The sequence below is a fragment of the Hyla sarda genome, chromosome 4 (assembly GCF_029499605.1).
Source record: "Hyla sarda isolate aHylSar1 chromosome 4, aHylSar1.hap1, whole genome shotgun sequence".
Lineage (NCBI taxonomy): Eukaryota > Metazoa > Chordata > Amphibia > Anura > Hylidae > Hyla > Hyla sarda.
Window position 1 is genome coordinate 127,614,036 of NC_079192.1, and position 21,095 is coordinate 127,635,130.

At 44.6% G+C, this 21,095-nt stretch overlaps 1 protein-coding gene across 1 annotated transcript in view; it reads right to left on the reverse strand.

The window, feature by feature from the left end:
- The window catches only part of MAP1A (microtubule associated protein 1A), a 246,497-nt gene extending 235,219 nt beyond the window's left edge, over positions 1-11,278 (reverse strand). Inside the window, exon 1 of the mRNA XM_056572091.1 lies at positions 11,047-11,278. Coding sequence (XP_056428066.1) covers positions 11,047-11,263 — 217 coding nt within the window. The 5' untranslated portion in view covers positions 11,264-11,278. The remainder of the gene's footprint in view (positions 1-11,046) is intronic.
- Positions 11,279-21,095: the final 9,817 nt, after the last annotated feature.

The following is a 21,095-nucleotide window of genomic DNA, read 5'->3' on the forward strand; positions in this document are numbered from 1 at the left end:
TAGTGACAGCTATGCTGATTAGCATCCAGCTTTACTAGGAGAAGATAAAACAGATAGAACATGTATTCATAAAAATGCTGTACTTTTATCTAAAACAAATCCTTGCACTAATTTTATGAAGATCTATTCTTATATTTATACATTTTATCCTGTTATGAATTCACCATAATGTATTCTGATTACTGCAGGCAAGCTCCAAGTATCTTCCTCTGTTTAACATGTACAGCATGAAACCAGAGAGGAAAGGGTTACAGAGTAGAGAGTACTGATTGGCTGACTGCACAGGCTTGCTCCTGTGAGGGAGACAGACTGACACGCCCCCTCCAACCTGCACAATGAAAAAGTAACTCACCAGCAGATAAATGCTTATATCTCTAGATATATAGGTCCGAGACACATAAAAATTATATGCACATGATCAGTAGTAACATATCACTTTTTTCTTTTTTTTTTTGCACAATGACAGGTACGCTTTAAGGGACAGAACATGATGAGTCAGAGTTTCACCATTGATCTTTATCTGTGCCATATATTTTTTTGAATTACCTCAATGTATCTTAAAATGTGTCTCTTCAACCCTGTATAACATCATAATGAGACATCATAAACGTCTGTCCTGCAACTCTTCAACTGTTAGACGCGTCAATGTATGCAGTCTAGCCTGGATTTCAGCTCACACTGAGCTCCGGCTACAAGTGCTCCCAATATATAAGATGATGTGCACATAGATGTTAAGAGCAGAAAGCACAGTAAGTCAAACCTAACCAGCTGTATTTACAACTGCTGTCATACAATTGCTGTCTGTGTACACCTGATGGCATTCTGAACATATGCACCAAGAACAGAGGGAACAGAGCCTAGCTTTACTACAAACCCTTAGAACAGGAGAGAGCTTTGTGCTGCTGTTAGGTGTGACGCTGTGGCCAGACATGCTGGCCGTGAGTGCACTCCTGCCCCGACTCCCGGTGTCGGCGGCGCCGCTGTCCACATGTCAGGATGCGGGCGCAGGCGTCCGCTGGGCCATTGCTCACCTCTCCACGCTCCTGCTCCCTCTGTCTGCTGGCACGTGCGTGAAACAATATACACCTATTCATATTTCCCCACAGAGAGCTGTGATTGGCCAGATGGTTCCAGCCAATCACAGGAGTGACATCCTCTGTGATCTTTCCTTAACTGCAGGTACTACAGCTCTTAACATGGAGGAGAGTGTGCTCCATGTTGGGAGTAGTAGTATTTGCAGTTAAGGACAGATCACAGCAAGTGTCACTCCTGATATCCGCTGCGATCATCCTATCTATTGCAGAGATGCGAAGCGGCTTCTCCTGAGCTCCGCATCTCTGCTCTGTACTCTGGCCAGCCAGTGATATGAATAGAACATCACTCATTCATATTTCCCTCTGAGAGCGGTGATTGGCTGCAACCATCCGGCCAATCCCCACTCTGGCAGGAAATTGCACTCGGGTTCTCTCTGGAAAAAAAAAGTGGAAGCTTAGCCTTAAATTGCCATTTTCGGATGCCTATAACAGTTTAATTTATTTGCATACTGGGATGCATGAGGGCTATTTTTTTGCGCCGTATTCTGCTGTTTGTATCGGTACCATTTTGGTATTGATGGGACTTTTTGATCACTTTTTTACTTTATTTTTTTCTGTTATGAAAAAAATAAATTTAAAGTTTGGTATTTTTTTACATTAACCGACTGTACGGGATATTTATTGTTATATTTTAATAGTTCGGACAATTACGCAATACCAAATTTATTTTTTCATTTTTATATGAAAAATGGGGAAAGGGGGGGATGCAATTTTTTTTTATATGGAAGGGGTTAATGTATGTGTGTTTAAACATTTATTTTATTTATTTATTTTTTACACTTTATTGGTCCCTTAGGGGACTTTGAGAAGGAATCATTAGATTCCTCATACAGATCAATAGAGTTCCATAGAACTCCACTGATCTGTGTGATCTGTGCTCATTTGGTTGTTCCGGGTTCAATCAAATACAGATCCACGGAGCCATGGGATGAGAAGTAAGCCCACCAGCTGCCTCCATAGCCCCCCCGCAATTGCATACACTCTGAGCGCCACGGTCTTAAAATTAGAGGTCCGGTGTGAGGTGCTAACCGCATCTGTTCTGCACCTCACCAGCCCTGCTTGCCCGATGCAGGGCTGAACACATAAAAAATGTACCTGCAAATTTTCACTAAATGATTAATATCCCCCTTTATGTTAACCTAAAACCCTGTTAAGCGACATCTCAGTTACAGCATTCCCTTTGCAGGTCCCACATACGCATGTTTGAGCGTAGCCTTAAAGTGATACTAAAGATATTTTTCTTTTCCTTAGGGGCATTAACATATTGAGGCTCATTTCTGTAATAAGACAGCGGTTCCAGTCCTTCTGCCCTCCAAATTGACCCGTAGTTTCACACAGTGTTTGCTTTCAAAACTGGAAGTTACTTACTCTATGCAACTCTTGGAGTCTCAAACTAAGGGTACGTTCACAATGCGGAATCTCCGCTCTCAAAATTACACGAGCGGAGATTCCATTCTGGCAGCCGCTGCCAAAATACTTAGGCAATAGTACCGTGCGGCACTGCCCGGTCACCCTTGACGGCTATGCAGTGCTCGTGGACTTCTGTGCAAAGAATGAACATGTTCTTTTTTTGCGCTGAACAATTTTTGCGGCGGAATTGTCCGCCACTGAAATTCCTCAGTGTGAATGGGTCTCGTGAATTACATGGGAATTACGTAGTGTGAAAGTACCCTAAGAATTAATTCCACTCCACACTGCGAGAGCTGTGTAAATCAGCTGGTCACACGAGAAATCAGTGGGACCAGGAACCACCATCAAGTGGAGAGCACCATAGTAATGCCCCTCCATAGTATTGCCCCCTAGTGGAAAGAAATTCCCTGGAGTGTTGCCTTAAAGGGGTAATCTGCCCCTTGGCAATTTATGACCTATCCACAGGATAGGGGATAAGTGTGTGATTGTGGGGTGTCCGAACGCTGTGACCCCTGCAATCTCCTGCACAGCACCCCAGTAATCCGCATGAATGGAGCAATCTCTGCTCCATGCCGGATTACTAGCAACCTCATCCCGAAGCTGTGACCATCACGCCCCCTCCATATATCTCTATGGGAGATACATGAATGCTGTATCTCCCTCTTTCTCATAGACTTGAAAGGAGGGGACATGACAATCACAGCTGCTCTGAAGCCTAGCACTGCTGGCGTTCTGTAAATAAATGTTCAGACCGCCAGGGTGCCGGGACGGAGTTCACAAGGGTCCCTGCGGTTGGACTCCCCACAATGAGAAATCTTATCCCCTCTCCTTTGGATAGGGAAGATGATGTCTACCAATGGAGTACCCCTTTTTTATATGACAAGTTGAAGGCTCTTGCTAAATCAAAGCAAAAAATTTATTAAATTGTCCTGACCCCCTTGCACTATAAATAGACTTATAATAGCTAATACTACTACTAATAATAATAGTTATGTTGATAAAATAAAAATTCTGCATTGGTCATGTAAAAAAAAAAAGCAGATATCATGTTGATAGCCCAACAAATAATACAGTTATCCCTGTCTGGTCCTGAGGGCCCACAATCCCCTGGAGCTGAACCGGTTAAACATAAAATAGCTTTTTAATTTACAATGCGCAGGCAAGAATACTTTGTGTTTCTTCAAATGACTGAAACAAATTACTTTAGAAAGATGGATGAGGAGAGACGTTCTTTGCTTCTTGAAGATCCACAGGAGACAATTAAAGTCAGGGTATTTTTAGAGAACAGTCAGAAAGATAAACCTGGAATTGTGGGAGGATACAGAAAAGGGTCAGTGAAAATGCTAAGAAATATTTAATCATAAGTAAAAGGATCCTGAAACCTGTAGGGACCTTCTAGAAATGTTCTTAATGGATTATGATTGTAAGAGCAGATGGTAGAAGGGTCAAACTCTAATCACAAAGAAGCACAACTAAGTTTAGATAATGTGTAATAGCAATAATACATAATCACCCAATGTCAAATACTGTTATATGCTTACTAACAAATGGACAAAATGCACTTAAATGTGCCAAGACGTCACTGGCCACCACAATTTGGTGCTTTTATGGTGGCTATGGACTTTTCTCAGGCGGAGCAGCTAATGGGTACTACAGACCTTCCTAAGCCACTCAGGCTATGTTCACATGAGTGTTAGACAAATCCGTTATGAAATGTCTATTATTTGTCACATGACAGAGGTCATTATTAACAGATCTAAAACTCATGTTAAAAATACATAGAAAGTAACGGACTATTAACATGCGTTATTATCTATTAAAACATCAGTTTATCTTTATTGTCAGTTATTATTTAATCATTTATTTTCTGAGCATGCTCAGTAGCAATAAAGGATGTAAAGATAACGGAAACTAACAGAGATTACTTCCGTCACCATAGCATTCAATGTTAAATTATATGGCCGCTCTGCCAGTGGGTCGTTTCCCCCCCCCCGTGGGCACTGGTGTCGCGGCGGTGGTGGTCGCCGCCTGGTGCTGCGCCATTTTATGCTAGGGACGTTAGGGACCCACTCTAAATAGGTGGCCTTGACGTGGCGAGTGGGCTTGTACTTTTTGATCAAAAATGTATACTAACAACCTGTTAGTTTTTAATATTATGCTGAGAAGCAATCAGATCATTATACAAGATTGTAGATGTGCACCATGTCTGTTTTCTACCCGAATTCAAATTATTTAACTATGTTAGAATGTCCATTATTTATGACCAAAAAATAAATTGTGCATGCCTGATATTTTTCCGTTCATAATAACAGAAATTAAGTGGAACTGATGTGAACGGAGAACAGCGGAGTTTAAAAAAAAAAAACACTGAAATTAAAGGGATCCATTACTTTCATTTCCATTTCTCAGATTATCTAATGGAATTGAGTAGCGAAAATTAATTCATTCATTCATGTGAACCTACCCTTACTCAGTCATACCTACTGATGCTTATTTGAAAAGGGGTGGCTGATATACCTACCCTTACCCATGCTATTTGGAAAGAGGTTGAAAAAACATACTACACCACTATGGTAAGTGCTAGAGTTCTTTTAATTCAGTCCAAATTTCTTCTTCGCCTCTATTATACCGTGGGAGTTTTTAAAACTATGCCCATTGAGTGGGATATAAAAAAAATAAACATTTACTCACCTTCGGCGCTCCTGTGGTGCCTATGGTGACCGATTCCGTTGCGATCATCTTTCTGAGCTGTAGTGTGGCAGGCCCTATGTGTCATACTGCCACGCAGCAAATCACTGACCCAAGTGAAGCATTGCGCTGAGCAGCAGTATGACACCTTGGGCCCGGGTGCTTCCCATGCCCTGAACGTCTCGCTGCAGATCAGGAATAAACCATTACTTGGAGGCTAGTAGAGGTTTATTTTTATATATCCCATACAATGGGCATAGTTTTAAAAACCCTTCCTCTCCTGTTGGCTTACTCCTTTATGGTCTATTCATATATACAGTATTCTGCGCAGATTTGATGCACAGGATTTTCTGCTGCAGATTTCAATGTAAACTGAATGACTGAACACAGCTGGAAATCCTGCACATCAAATCTGTGCATCAAATCTGCGCAGAATACTGTATGTGTGAATAGACCTTTAAAAGGATAGTGGTGTTATCATCTGATGCTTGTTTCCATTGCTTCTCTGAGGCTTGGACCTACCTCCATGCGTTTTGGGGGTGCCCAAGTTTTTTGGAGGGATGTTATTCAATTCTTACATGATCACTTGGACTCCCGTGTAGAAAAAGAAAAAAGGGGAAGTTCCAGCACTTTAAAGTCCAGGGTAAAAAATTTAGTTTTATTCAATACAAAATATAACAAGATTAAATCCAGCAATGGAGTACAAAAACGTGGAAATAGAAATACATTTTGCATGTGGCAGACCTACCGTATTTTTCGCCCTATAGGACGCACCGGCGTATAAGACGCACCCAATTTATAGGTGCAAAATCTAAAAAAAATAAAGATTTTGAACCAAATAGTGATCTTCAACCTGCGGACCTCCCGATGTTGCAAAACTACAACTCCCAGCGTGCCCGGACAGCCGTTGGCTGTCCGGGCATGCTGGGAGTTGTAGTTTTGCAACATCGGGAGGTCCGCAGATTGAAGACCACTGCACAGGAGGTAATACTCACGTGTCCCCGCCGCTCCGGACCCGTCACCGCTGCCCTGGATGTCGCTCCATCGCTGTCGCCGTGTCCCCGTCGCTCCGGAACATCTCTGCTGTTGGCCGGGTATCCTCGCTCTCCGTCACCGCCATCACGTCGTTACGCACGCCGACGCACGTACGCGACGACAAGGAAGGAGAGCGCCGGCCATACAGGGGATCCCTGAACGGAGAAGACACCGAGGAGGCAGGTAAGATCCCTCCCGGTGTCCTGTAAGCACTAACCCGGCTATTCAGTTGGGCTCTTCAGGACCGCTGCGGTGAAATCGCGGCGGTCCCGAACAGCCCGACTGAACAGCCGGGTTAGTGTCACTTTCCCTTCAGACGCGGCGGTCAGCTTTGATCGCCGCGTCTGAAGGGTTAATACAGGGCATCACCGCGATCGGTGATGTCCTGTATTAGCCAAGGGTCCCGGCCATTGATGGCCGCAGGGACCGCCGCGATAGGGGTGTATTCGCCGTATAAGACGCACCGACTTTTTCCCCCCAGCTTTGGGGAAGAAAAAGTGCGTCTTATACGGCGAAAAATACGGTACATGTTTCAAGCCTGTATATGGCTCTTAATCATGGTCTCGCTTGGACTCCCATGTAGTCTTCTTTTAGACTTAGGCTCCTTTCACACTATGAATTTCTCCGTTTAGGAACTTCCGTCAGAAGTTCCGTCACTACAGCTGCAAAACCCGGCCATTACAAAACCCCTGATGGCCGTGACTAAATTGCATTGCAGCCTATGGGGTTTTGTAACTGCCCGTTTGCACCCGCATATGCCCGTAATTCATTACGGGCGTTATATAGTGACGGGACATTGTGGCGGAAAAATTACTGCATGCAGTATTTTTTCCGCCACGATGTCCCGTCACTATATAACGCCCGTAATGAATTACGGGCATATGCGGGTGCAAACGGGCAGTTACAAAACCCCATAGGCTGCAATGCAATTTAGTCACGGCTGTCAGGGGTTTTGTAACGGCCGGGTTTCGCTGCTGTAGTGACGGAACTTCTGACGGAAGTTCCTAAACGGAGAAATTCATAGTGTGAAAGGAGCCTTATCTGTTAGTGACACATACCCAGCTGATCTCAGCAGTTAGAGTATTTTTTTATACTTCTGGCTGGGGAAAGGTTGGAGGGTGCTTGTACGCTTATGGTGTGTGTGTGTGTGTGTGTGTAAGAGTATGTATTTTATTTTTTTTTTGCATCTTATTCTAAGTTTAAATGTAGCCCAACCACTGGGAACCCCATATATCCTAGGTACTGAACATTATCCTATGTGTTTTCAACATATTTTTATTTGGATTATTATTTTTAATACAATAACAAACAGTTTCTGTAAGACAATAAGGTGCAACCGAGATTACACAATTGACGTAAGAGATCCGGTTCCACCATATAAAAATCATGTAAGTAGGTTGTCGGTCCAGAATAAACAAAGCAATTAAAGGGTTTATCCAGGAAATAAACTTTTTTTTATATTTCAACTGGCTCCAGAAAGTTAAACAGATTGGTAAATTACTTCTAATAAAAAATCTTTATCCTTTCAGTACTTATGAGCTGCTGAAATTGAATTGTTCTTTTTTAAGGGCTCTCTGATGACACGTGTCTTGGGAACCGCCCATTTTAGAAGCAAATCCCAATAGCAAACCTCTTCTACTCTGTGCAGTTCCCGAGACAAGCAAAGATGTCAGCAGAGAGCACTGTTGCCAGACAGAAAACAACAACTCAACTTCAGCAGCTGATAATTATTGAAAGGATTAAGATTTTTTAATAGAAGTAATTTACAAATCTGTTTAACTTTCTGGAGTCAGTTGAGATATATATATATATAAAAAAAAAGATTTTTCCTGGAATACCCCTTGAACATTAAAAGACTATTAGAACCATTCCAAGTAGACTGGCTGCTAAATCGCCAAAACTTCATCCTATGACCAGACTCCACAGCCTCAGGAGCTAGAAGTGGTCTCCAAATAGGAATCTTCTGGAACCAGGGCATGCAACATGCAGCCAGCCAAACACAGAGATGCAGCCTGTCAGATATCCAGCGTTTACTGCACTTCCGTCTATTTAATAGTATTTGTGTCCTTTACCCCAATACAGCTAAAAAGCTGATAGCCAGTAGGAACAAGAGAGAGCCTAGTTGTGTGATGTGGGGGCAATTAGCACTGTCTGTACCCACAGCAGTCAGATCATACCAGTGGAGCAAGGACATTAGGGCATTGGTGGCACAGTCCATTAGAGGCATGGTGATACAGATTATTAGGACATGGTGGTACAGATAAATGAGGAATAGTGGCACAGTACATTAGGGTATTGGTGGTACAGTGCATTAGGGACATTAGGGCATTGGTGGCACAGTCCATTAGAGGCATGGTGATACAGATTATTAGGACACGGTGGTACAGATAAATGAGGAATAGTGGCACAGTACATTAGGGTATTAGTGGTACAGTGCATTAGGGACATTAGGGCATTGGTGGCACAGTCCATTAGAGGCATGGTGATACAGATTATTAGGACACAGTGGTACAGATAAATGAGGAATAGTGGCACAGTACATTAGGGTATTGGTGGTACAGTGCATTAGGGACATTAGGGCATTGGTGGCACAGTCCATTAGAGGCATGGTAATACAGATTATTAGGACACATTGGTACAGATAAATGAGGAATAGTGGCACAGTACATTAGGGTATTGGTGGTACAGTGCATTAGGGACATTGGGGCATTGGTGGCACCGTATATTAGGGGATGGTGGCATAGATCATTGGCACTGATTTTTTTTTTTTATTAAGTGTTGTATTGCTGTGGAGCTCTGCTGTGGAGTATTAACATGCATCATACAGCTAAAACACCCCACACACAAATACATTTTTGATTAAGTGGCCCACTGGAGAAAAAACGTGGACACCCCTGTGTTAGAAACTCCTGTCTCTCTGTCATAGGTAGACTAAACATTTAGAAATTCTTACAACTATTGCATTCTGCTGTGTTTATGTCCCTATACAAGTAAATGGTGAGTAACCCCCGCAGTAACCTTGGAATGTGCCCAGCGCAATGACGGTGTATAGGCAGAAAACCCTTTTAAACTGTAGGATAGGAGGATACAACACAGCATGATTTGATGAACCAGTTAAATCTAATAGTTTTTTAAAGAATTAAATGTGACCTTAATGTGCAAAGATTATTTATAGCGAATTACATGTGACATGACACAAACCTTACCTTGTGTGTAAAAAATGCATAAGAGACATAAAAAAAATAATAATAATAATAAAAAAAATTTTAAACAACTGTTATGGAAAGAAAAACTACTTTTAACTATAACCAAGATGGAAATCAATTTATTGTCCTGATGTCCAGAATGAGGAACCTGCCAAGATCGATCCTATATAGATCCTATATATAGATACCAATAGATCAATCTCTAACTCCATACACATCACTTCTGCAGTCACGAAAAGCTGCATGTAAAATATTTTGCACATTACTATGTCTCAGTTATATACCGTATATATGCTATATATATATGACTATATCAGATTTTACCGAGACATCAAACTAGACAGCATCTGATATCTCTGCAATCAAAAGTATTTTATTATATTATTATTATTGTTATTGTGTATTTCTGCAGATGTTAGGGCGGCTTGTCACACGGAGGGTACTCAGATAAATGACTATGCAGTATGGGGTCTCCTGGCTTGCGCCTGCATTGAATGTAAACCTCTGGCGTAAGAGAGTCTAGTCAGATGTGCTCTGGGCCTATGACTCAGTGATTTGAGCAGCACAGCAGCAATGCGTCACATCTTGTGCAGCTACTCGGCTCTGCTACACCGCACCACAATTCTTGCGTGATCGGGTTCATGGGTGGGGCGACACAAAATGCTGAACATTTCTATGCACCCCCCTAAATACCTGTCCTATCCTACAAACCTGTCATATCCTACAAACAGTTAAAAAAGCACGACAACATAAAGTAAGTGTATTGGAGTGATCTGCAATGCAGGGAATCAGAAGTGTGAGCCTACAGCACATGGCATGGGTATTGGTGTCATGAAAATGTACTTTTTTTCCATAGCTACATATTACAATATCTTGTTGGAGAATCCTGTCCCCAGGGACGTGCACAGGTAGACTAGAAAGGGGGCTTGAGCATCTGTCCATTTGATGTTCTGGGAAGCCTGGCATCATTATTTGGCCATTTCTATAAATAATTAGGAGAAGTGCCCTTTTTTTTTTCCAGGTCAGCCCCTGCCCCCCCAAAATCTCTGTGCAAGTCCCTGGTCAATAAGAAGTACCCATGTGAGGCAGTGCCAGTGGTGCCCAGGCTCCGTACCTTGCTGCACAGTGCCCGCATACATATTGGGAGTGTAACTTTAGTAGGCAGAATGATCTACAGTATCTGCAGTGGATTAGGCACTCCCTTCCCCTTACTGCACAGGCAGACGGTGATGTAGCAGAGCTGACTTTGCCATTTAACTTTTTTAGACTATACATTGTGCGGTATTCCCCAACGTGTGGCTCTCCAGCTGTTGCAAAACTACAACTCCCATCGTGCCCTGACAGCCTTCGGCTGTCAGGGCACGATGGGAGTTGTAGTTTTGCAACAGCTGGGGAGCCACTGGCACAGTGCATAGGGTAACTTGTAGTCCTATTTAGACTTATAGAAACAGTTACCAATAACAGGTTGAGCTCTGCTACATCTTTGCGGAGTAAATGATACTTGGAGCATAGTTTCTAAAGTACAGGGCAGACATGTACTGCAGTCCTGGCACTACCCACCCCGAAGCCTACTATCCCACCACAGCACCCGGAACCCCCTGCCAGCCACTCACCGTGCTCCAGGTGATCCCTCACAGCCTGCAGCTGCCTCTCAGTGGCTATGTCACCGATAATGATGAGCAGGTAGTGCTTGCGAGGATCCCACCTGGCAGCGGCGGCAGCAGGGTTAGTCAGGCGCCGCTGTCCGTGGTACTGAAGCTCCAGCGCCGACCATGCGCCGGTCTCCATGACAACGCCGAGGGCCTCCGCAGAGCCCGCCTCGGTCGCCATGGAAACGTTCAGGAGGCTGAAAGCCGAGGGGAGTGAGCGCCTGTTCTTAAAAGAAGGGCTGGAGGTCGCTGATTGGACGAGCCTGGAACATCAGTGCTACGTCATCGTCTCCCGGGTGGAGAGATCTTCTAATGGGCGGGGCTTAGAACGAAGTTTTATGTTCATTGGCTGCCCACATGGGTTAGCCTCCAAGTAATAGGTGGGATGGAAAATCCCTTAACTTGTTAGGTTCCAGGTTCCACAGCATAGGACTGACCATGTAAGAGGGGTAAACCAGTATATCCCAGAGTAGAGGGGGGTAAACCGTCATATGCCATAATAAAATTAGGGGGGGGGTCGTTGTGGTTGGGGTCGGGTGAACCAGTATATCCCAGAGTAATAGATGATAAACCCGTATATCCCAGAGTAATAGATGATAAACCAGTATATCCCAGAGTAATGGATGATAACCCAGTATATCCCAGAGTAATGGATGTTAAACCAGTATATCCTAGAGTAATGGATGATAAACCAGTATATCCCAGAGTAATGGATGATAAACCAGTATATCCCAGAGTAATGGATGATAAACCAGTATATCCCAGAGTAATGGATGATAAACCAGTATATCCCAGAGTAATAGATGATAAACCAGTATATCCCAGAGTAATAGATGATAAACCTGTATATCCCAGAGTAATGGATGATAAACCAGTATATCCCAGAGTAATGGGTGATAACCCAGTATATCCCAGAGTAATGGATGATAAACCAGTATATCCCAGAGTAATGGATGATAAACCAGTATATCCCAGAGTAATAGATGATAAACCAGTATATCCCAGAGTAATAGATGATAAACCCGTATATCCCAGAGTAATGGATGATAAACCAGTATATCCCAGAGTAATGGATGATAACCCAGTATATCCCAGAGTAATGGATGATAAACCAGTATATCCCAGAGTAATGGATGTTAAACCAGTATATCCCAGAGTAATAGATGATAAACCAGTATATCCCAGACTAATGGATGATAGACCAGTATATCCCAGAGTAATAGATGATAAACCAGTAGATCATGGAGTAATAGATGATAAACCAGTATATCCCAGAGTAATGGATGATAAACCAGTATATCCCAGAGTAATGGATGATAACCCAGTATATCCCAGAGTAATGGGTGATAACCCAGTATATCCCAGAGTAATGGATGATAAACCAGTAAATCCCAGAGTAATGGATGATAAACCAGTATATCCCAGAGTAATGGATGATAACCCAGTATATCCCAGAGTAATGGTTGATAAACCAGTATATCCCAGAGTAATGGATGATAACCCAGTATATCCCAGAGTAATGGATGATAACCCAGTATATCCCAGAATAATGGATGATAAACCAGTATATCCCAGAGTAATGGATGATAAACCAGTATATCCCAGAGTAATGGATGTTAAACCAGTATATCCCAGAGTAATGGATGATAAACCAGTATATCCCAGAGTAATGGATGATAAACCAGTATATCCCAGAGTAATGGATGATAAACCAGTATATCCCAGAGTAATAGATGATAAACCAGTATATCCCAGAGTAATAGATGATAAACCAGTATATCATGGAGTAATAGATGATAAACCAGTATATCCCAGAGTAATAGATGATAAACCAGTATATCATGGAGTAATAGATGATAAACCAGTATATCCCAGAGTAATGGATGATAAACCAGTATATCCCAGAGTAATAGATGATAAACCAGTATATCCCAGAGTAATAGATGATAAACCAGTATATCCCAGAGTAATAGATGATAAACCAGTATATCCCAGAGTAATAGATGATAAACCAGTATATCCCAGAGTAATAGATGATAAACCAGTATATCATGGAGTAATAGATGATAAACCAGTATATCCCAGAGTAATGGATGATAAACCAGTATATCCCAGAGTAACAGATGATAAACCAGTATATCCCAGAGTAATAGATGATAAACCAGTATATCCCCCATACATCAATTGTTCAGGTAGGAGATAAATATTAGACATGTGATAGATAGATAGATAGATAGATAGCAACAGGAAAATACAGCAGCACACTGCTAGCACAAAGATATAGATGAAACATGAGTATATAGATAAAACATGAGTATATAGATAGAACATGAAAAGCTATACAGCTGTAATGCAATAAATGAAGATATGAAACTATGAAAATATGAGGTACTTAGCTTGCAAATTTGGCGCCAAATAGCGTGGACCGTCCCACCACGGTAAGGTGACCTCATTCTGGGATGGACCCTACACTGTGTATATGCCTCTGTGTGAACAGTACAACAGGCATACAAGGTCTGAAACATCCAAGGCACCTTATATACACCTAATAGAGGTGGGTGGGGTGCAGGACCCAACATGGAGGTAGCCACTCCCCCGTATGTGTAATACAACCAAAGGATAAATTGGCCAGCACCCTTGATCCAAACTATTGTAAAAACCTGGCTTGCAGGTGCAAGCTGCTGGGCTAAATATACAGCAACAGGAAAATACAGCAGCACACTGCTAGCACAAAGATATAGATGAAACATGAGTATATAGATAAAACATGAGTGTATAGATAGAACATGAAAAGCTATACAGCTGTAATGCAATAAATGAAGATATGAAAATATGAGGTACTTAGCTTGCAAATTTGGAGCCAAATAGCGTGGACCGTCCCACCACGGTAAGGTAACCTCATAGATAGATAGATAGATATGAGATAGATGAGATAGATATGAGATAGATATGAGATAATCCAAAGAGAGCAGCACTCCTGTAAGTCTTCACAAGAATGATGGGGTGCACACAGTCACAACAGATCCAGGTCACAGATCTCCATAGGTAGCAGACGAATAGGCGACAGCACTCCCATAAGGTGTAAATAAGCGGTCTTTATTCACATAGACATGGTGGCGACGTTTCGGCTAGCTCACCCAGCCTTAATATAAAAATATTAATGTGCATATAATATACATGATAGGGGATGTAAAACATATCATCCAGCTTTAATATTTTTATGCACAAGATTTGTATGCACTTTTAATTGCTTGTAATTGATTCTGACATGCTACACCCTATATATACTTTGTAATGATCACTATTGTTTGCTTGTTCATGGAATAAAAACACTTTCTTTTTTTCACCTTATGGAGTGCTGCGGTCATCCCTTTTGTTCTAGATAGATAGATAGATAGATATACAGCAACAGAAGAATGCAGCAGCACACTGCCAGCACAAGGATATAGGTGCAACATGAATATGCAGTTAAAACATGGAGAGCTATACAGCTATGGTGTAATAGATGCAAATGTGAAACTATGAAATAGTGAGGCACTTAGCTCGCAAATTTGTCTCCGCCGGCGGTCAAATAGCTTGGACCGTCCCACCGCGATAAGGTAGCCTCCTGGGACGGACCCTACACTGTGAATATGCCTCTGTGTGAACAGTTCAGTAAGCATGGCAGGATCTGGAACATCCAAGACACCTTATATACACACCTGATAGAGGTGGGTGGGGTGCAAGGCCAACATGGAGGTAGCCACTCCCCCGTATGTGCAATACAGACAAAGAATAAGTCAGCCAGCACTTTAGTTGATACCAAACTATAATATGGACCTGGCCTACAGGTGCACGCTACTAGGCTAGATATACAGCAACAGAAGAATGCAGCAGCACACTGCCAGCACAAGGAGCGAGCCTAGTAGCGTGCACCTGTAGGCCAGGTCCATATTATAGTTTGGTATCAACTAAAGTGCTGGCTGACTTATTCTTTGTCTGTATTGCACATACGGGGGAGTGGCTACCTCCATGTTGGCCTTGCACCCCACCCACCTCTATCAGGTGTGTATATAAGGTGGCTTGGATGTTCCAGATCCTGCCATGCTTACTGAACTGTTCACACGGAGGCATATTCACAGTGTAGGGTCCGTCCCAGGAGGCTACCTTATCGCGGTGGGACGGTCCAAGCTATTTGACCGCCGGCGGAGACAAATTTGCGAGCTAAGTGCCTCACTATTTCATAGTTTCACATTTGCATCTATTACACCATAGCTGTATAGCTCTCCATGTTTTAACTGCATATTCATGTTGCACCTATATCCTTGTGCTGGCAGTGTGCTGCTGCATTCTTCTGTTGCTGTATATCTAGCCTAGTAGCGTGCACCTGTAGGCCAGGTCCATATTATAGTTTGGTATCAACTAAAGTGCTGGCTGACTTATTCTTTGTCTAGATAGATAGATATGAGATGTAGAGATTAGCGAATGGAAGTTGATGAACCCGAATTCGTTGCGAATTTCATGAAAAATTCGATTTGCAACGAATACGAATATCGCCGCGATACTATCGCGCGAATCGCTTCATTAAACTCCATTTTACAGCGTTCCAGGCTATTGGAGACCTAAGATGGCGGATCCACATGTGAGTACATGGGGCAGGGGATTATGGGAGGGCGGGAAACAGCGGCGGGAATGAAGGTAGGTGGGCTGACCCTGAATCACATGTGAGATGCAGCCTATCAGTGCTCACTGACCCCTGTGATGTCACAGCCCTATATAATCGGCGGCCATCTTCCCTCTGGTCATTTCTCCTATGCACGAGATAGGGAAAGGAAGTGACTGCACGTCTGTGTGCTGATCGCATACAACGGCGTTATACAGCATTCGACCGCTACGAGTAGCGGTGACATCAGCATTAGGGAAATACACAGGGCACAGTGTTTCTGCTGTTCTGACCGAGAACGATTCTAGCTCGTATTCTCCTTACTCCATATAGCAGGCATAGAGGTGCTGCATAGCAGTCACCTGCTGTTCAGAAATAAGTCATATTAGTGTGGACTTTAGTGCCTTTTTACCATTTTTCACCTGTTACTCAGTCTCTGTGCTGAATTCAGTGTTATACCACATGTTATACACCTGCCAGTGTATGAAAGAAAAAAAAAAGTTTTTCCTGCGTACAAATACGCTTTTTCAGTGGCCTTATCATTGCAAAGGGCCTTCATACAAGCAAATAGCGTGCCATATACTACCTTTTTTTCTGTCTCTGTGCTAAATTAAGTGTTATACCACACATTATACACCTGCCGGTGTATTAAAGAAAAAAAAAGTTTTTCCTGCGTACAAATACGCTTGACAGTGCGCTCATCATTGCAAAGGGCATACATACAACCAAGTAGTGTACTATTTAGTACCTGTATTTCTGTCTCTGTGCTAAATTCAGTGCTATTCCACACATTAGTATACACCGGCTGGTGTATACAACAACAAAAAATAGTTTTTTTCTGAGTATAAATACGCTTAACAGTGCGCTCATCATTGCAAAGGGCATACATAGAACCAAGTAGTGTACTATTTACTACCTGTTATTCTGTCTCTGTGCTAAATTCAGTGCTATTCCACACATTAGTATACACCTGCTGGTGTATTTAAAAAAAAAAAAAGTGTTTTTTCTGCGTAGAAATATGCATACCAGTGCGCTCATCATTGCAAAGGGCATACATACAACAAAGGAGTGTACTATTTAGTAACTCTTATTCTGTCTAGGGCCTATATACTTTGAAAGGACAGCCGTAAGTAATCGCCTGCTGCTGTTCTATACCCTCATAAACGCACTAAGTATGTCAGGCAGGGAAGTGCCAGGACGTGCACAGAGAAGGGGCAGAGGCCTACATACGTCAGGCAGAGTTGGCAGCAGACTTGGGGCGAGTGGCAGCAGGAGTCGCAGCAATAGGCCTGAGCTCCCGTTAACACCAAGCGGTCGTGTCGTCGACCCATCTCTCCTCGTCAATTGGTTTGCACACTCATCCCCGTCATCACAAGCGACATCTGACAACCCCAGTCAAGAGTCGGTTGGTTCCTCAGACACAACCCTCAGTTGGCATGGCCCGGGAGCAGTCCCCGTAATCCCATTGCCTTTGTCCTATGCTGTTCCCTCTCCCAAAGAAGTATCTCATGCTTTGGGTTCAGCTCCACTATTTAGTGAGGACGATGTAATAGAGGACAGTCAGCAGCTAATGGGCAGCCAAGAATGTGAGGAGACATGCGTCCCTTGCTCCGCATGGCGGCCAAGTAGTGATACGGAGAGTGACGTGGGAGGCGGTGTTTCAGTTGCTCAGGGTCCTGAGGCAGACACTGTTGTGGAACACGAGGAGGACATCAGTGACGTGCACACATCTTTTGATGATGATGAAGCCGATCGCAATTGGCAGCCGGGTGCAGAAGCCGGGGCTTCATCATCATCAGGAGAAGAGATTTGCTCTTTGTCTATGAGGCAGCAAGGCGGTAGCACGGTTGGCAATCAGCGTGGTGGTGGCAGTAGTGGAAATTCAGGAGCCAAACGTGCCTGGGGGAGACCACCAGCTTCGCGGCAAGCTACCATTCAGGGAGGTAGTGGAACAGGGGTTCCTGGAGAGGGCGCCAATAGCAGTAAAATAGTGCGGACTGCGGGTGGGAAAATCAGCTACTCTGCGGTGTGGTTGTTCTTCATAAAGAATCCGGAGGACCTTAGCGCAGTCACATGCAAAATCTGTCAGCAGAAAGTGAAGCGTGGCCAGGGTCCCAATCTCGGCACCACGGCCCTACGTCAACACATGATTCGCTACCATAAAGCGGCCTTGGATAACCGTGGCTCCGATGTAGTGGTCCAGCCTGCCGCATCACCCAGTGGCCATCCGCTCCCTCCGTCATCCAGCCAAGGCTCCACCACCTCAGCCGAAGGGAGCATTGTGTCAAACCCTCCTTCTGGCGCTCCTGCTTCTTCCGCTTTTTGTCAGCCATTCCGCCAACAATCGATCGGCGAAGCCATGTACAAGAGACAACAGTATGCGCCCACTCATCCAACGGCGCAGAAGTTGAATGTGCTCCTGTCCAAGTTGCTGGTGTTGCAGTCCCTCCCTTTCCAAGTGGTGGACTCTGCAGCTTTCAGGGAATTGATGGCTTGTGCCGAGGTGGAGAGTCCCAAGCCGTCATTTCTTTGCGAAGAAGGCAGTACCAGCCCTGCATAAGTTTGTACAAGAGCAGGTGGGCCAGTCCTTGAGCCTGTCGGTGTGTTCAAAAGTGCACGGCAGCGCCGACGTGCGGAGCTGTAACTGCGGGCAGGGACAATACATGTCTTTTACGGCCCACTGGGTAAATGTTGTTCCTGCACAGCCACGACAGCAACTTGGACAGGTCACATCGCTTCCTCCTCCACGCTCTGGCTCCCAGGCAGTTGGTCCTGTTACAGTGTGCGCCTCCTCCACCTCCTCCCCCGTGTCCTCGGCCTCCACTGCACATCCAAATCTCGGTGGCCCTTCATCGTACCACGTGTGTAGGGCACAGCGGTGTCAAACCGTCCTTCACATGGTTTGCCTTGGCGAACGGAGTCACACAGGGGAGGAACTGCTAAAGTTCATTAGGGAAGAAATCCGAGTATGGCTTACTCCACGAAATCTGGAAATGGGAACCATGGTGACCGACAATGGGAAGAACATCGTGGCCGCGCTGCGACAAGGAAGTGTGAACCATTCGCCCTGCATGGCACACGCGTTGAATCTGGTTGTCAAGAAGTTCATCAAGTCTTCACCCCATTTGCAAGACGTCCTGACAATGGCAAGGAAACTGTGCATGCACTTCAGCCACTCGTACACCGCCAAGTACACTTTGCTTGAGCTGCAGCGTTAGAACGGTATCCCACAACATAATCTCATTTGTGACGTTGCCACACGTTGGAATTCCACCCTCCATATGTTGGACAGACTATACGAACAAAGAAAAGCCATCACCGATTTTTTGATGATCCAAGCAGATAGGAATACTCCCCTGTGTACCTTCAATGTGAACGAGTGGCAGCTCATACGTGACACCTGCCGTTTGTTGAGGCCCATTGAGGAAGCCACATTTTTTGTTAGTTGCTCGAATTACGCCATGAACGACGTAATTCCACTCCTACATTTACTCCAAAAAATGATTGAAAACATGGCTGGTCACGGCAATGGAGATGTTGCGCCTACATCAGAAGGCTACATGAGTCCTGTTGGGGATGAACTGGAGGAGGATGATGAGGGGCAGAGCGGAGAACAGTTTACGGTGGATGAGATGGCCGGTGTTTCTGGTCATTGGACAGGAGAGGAGGAGTAGGAGCAGCCAGAGGAGCTGGAGGGTTATTATGAGGGAGGCGAGACAGAGGACCCAGACACACCGTGGCAGTATGCAGTAGAGATGGAGGCAGGTAGTCCCAGTGAGTCACTGTCACAAATGACCCCCGAATTGTCAAACTTCGTCAGTGCGATGACTTTTGGATCTCCACCTTATTAGACCCTCGCTACCGGCCCAGAATGGGGGCCTTTTTTACACCCACTGAGAGGGAGGACAAACTGACCTACTTCAGGGAGCTTCTACGTAGTCAGTTGGCCGATGCCTATCGGCCACATGGTCCATCCACTCGCAGGTCTGACTCGGGGGACCCTCTGCGCTCACCTTCCACTGCCACGGCTGCTGGAGAGGGGAGGGGTGGCAGGAGCAGTACCGGCTCAATCAGCAGCAGCCTGAGTCAACAGTCGCTGATGAGTAGCTTCCTACAGCCGCATAGTGAAGCTACTCATCAGCAGCAGGTGGACATGGAGCAGGACCTGAACCAGCAGGTGGTGGCATACCTCGACATGACCTTGCCAACAACCGTTGAAGATCCGCTGGACTTCTGGGCAGCCAAACTCGAAAAGCCCTGGAAAAGCTGTCCTGCCCGGCCAGTAGTGTGCCAATAGAGTAGGTGTTTATTGCGGCTGGGGCCATAGTCACCCCAAGGCGAACTCGTCTGTCCAATAAAAATGTGGAGAGACTGACGTTTGTCAAGATGAATCAGGGATGGATCAGCCAGGATTTCAAGCCACCAATGACAGATGGGTCTGAGTAGATTGACCATGCTCCTACAACAAAATTTTCTCTATTATGGTTGGTTATGAAACCCTCTGGGGCAGACCTGGGCATTGTACGGCCCGCTTGCCACATACGGCCCTTTGATTGGCTCTGACTGGCCCGTGCTCATTGGGGGACAACTATGCTGCCTAATCTGGGGGACAACTATGCTCCTAATCTGGGGGACAACTATGCTCCTAATCTGGGGGACATCTATGCTGCCTAATCTGGGGGACATCTATACTGCCTAATCTGGGGGACAACTATGCTCCTTATCTGGGGGACAACTATGCTTTTAATCTGGGGGCCATCTATGCTGCCTAATCTGGGTGACATATGCTTCCTAATCTAGGGGACAACTATGCTCCTTATCTGGGGGACAACTATGCTCCTAATCTGGGGGACATCTATGCTGCCTAATCTGGGGGACAACTATGCTCCTAATCTGGGGGACATCTATGCTGCCTAATCTGGGTGACATCTATGCTGCATAATCTGGGGGACAACTAAACTCCTAATCTGGGGGACATCTATGCTGCCTAATCTGGGGGACAACTAAACTCCTAATCTGGGGGACATCTATGCTGCCTAATCTGGGGGACATCTATGCTGCCTAATCTGGGGGACAACTATGCTCCTAATCTGGGGGACAACTAAACTCCTAATCTGGGGGACATCTATGCTGCCTAATCTGGGGGACATCTATGCTGCCTAATCTGGGGGACAACTAAAATACTAATCTGGGGGACATCTATGCTGCCTAATCTGGGGGACAACTATGCTCCTAATATGGGGGACAATTATGCTCCTAATCTGGGGGACATCTATGCTGCCTAATCTGGGTGACATTTATGCTGCCTAATCTGGGGGACAACTATGCTCCTTATCTGGGGGACAACTATGCTCCTAATCTGGGGGCCATC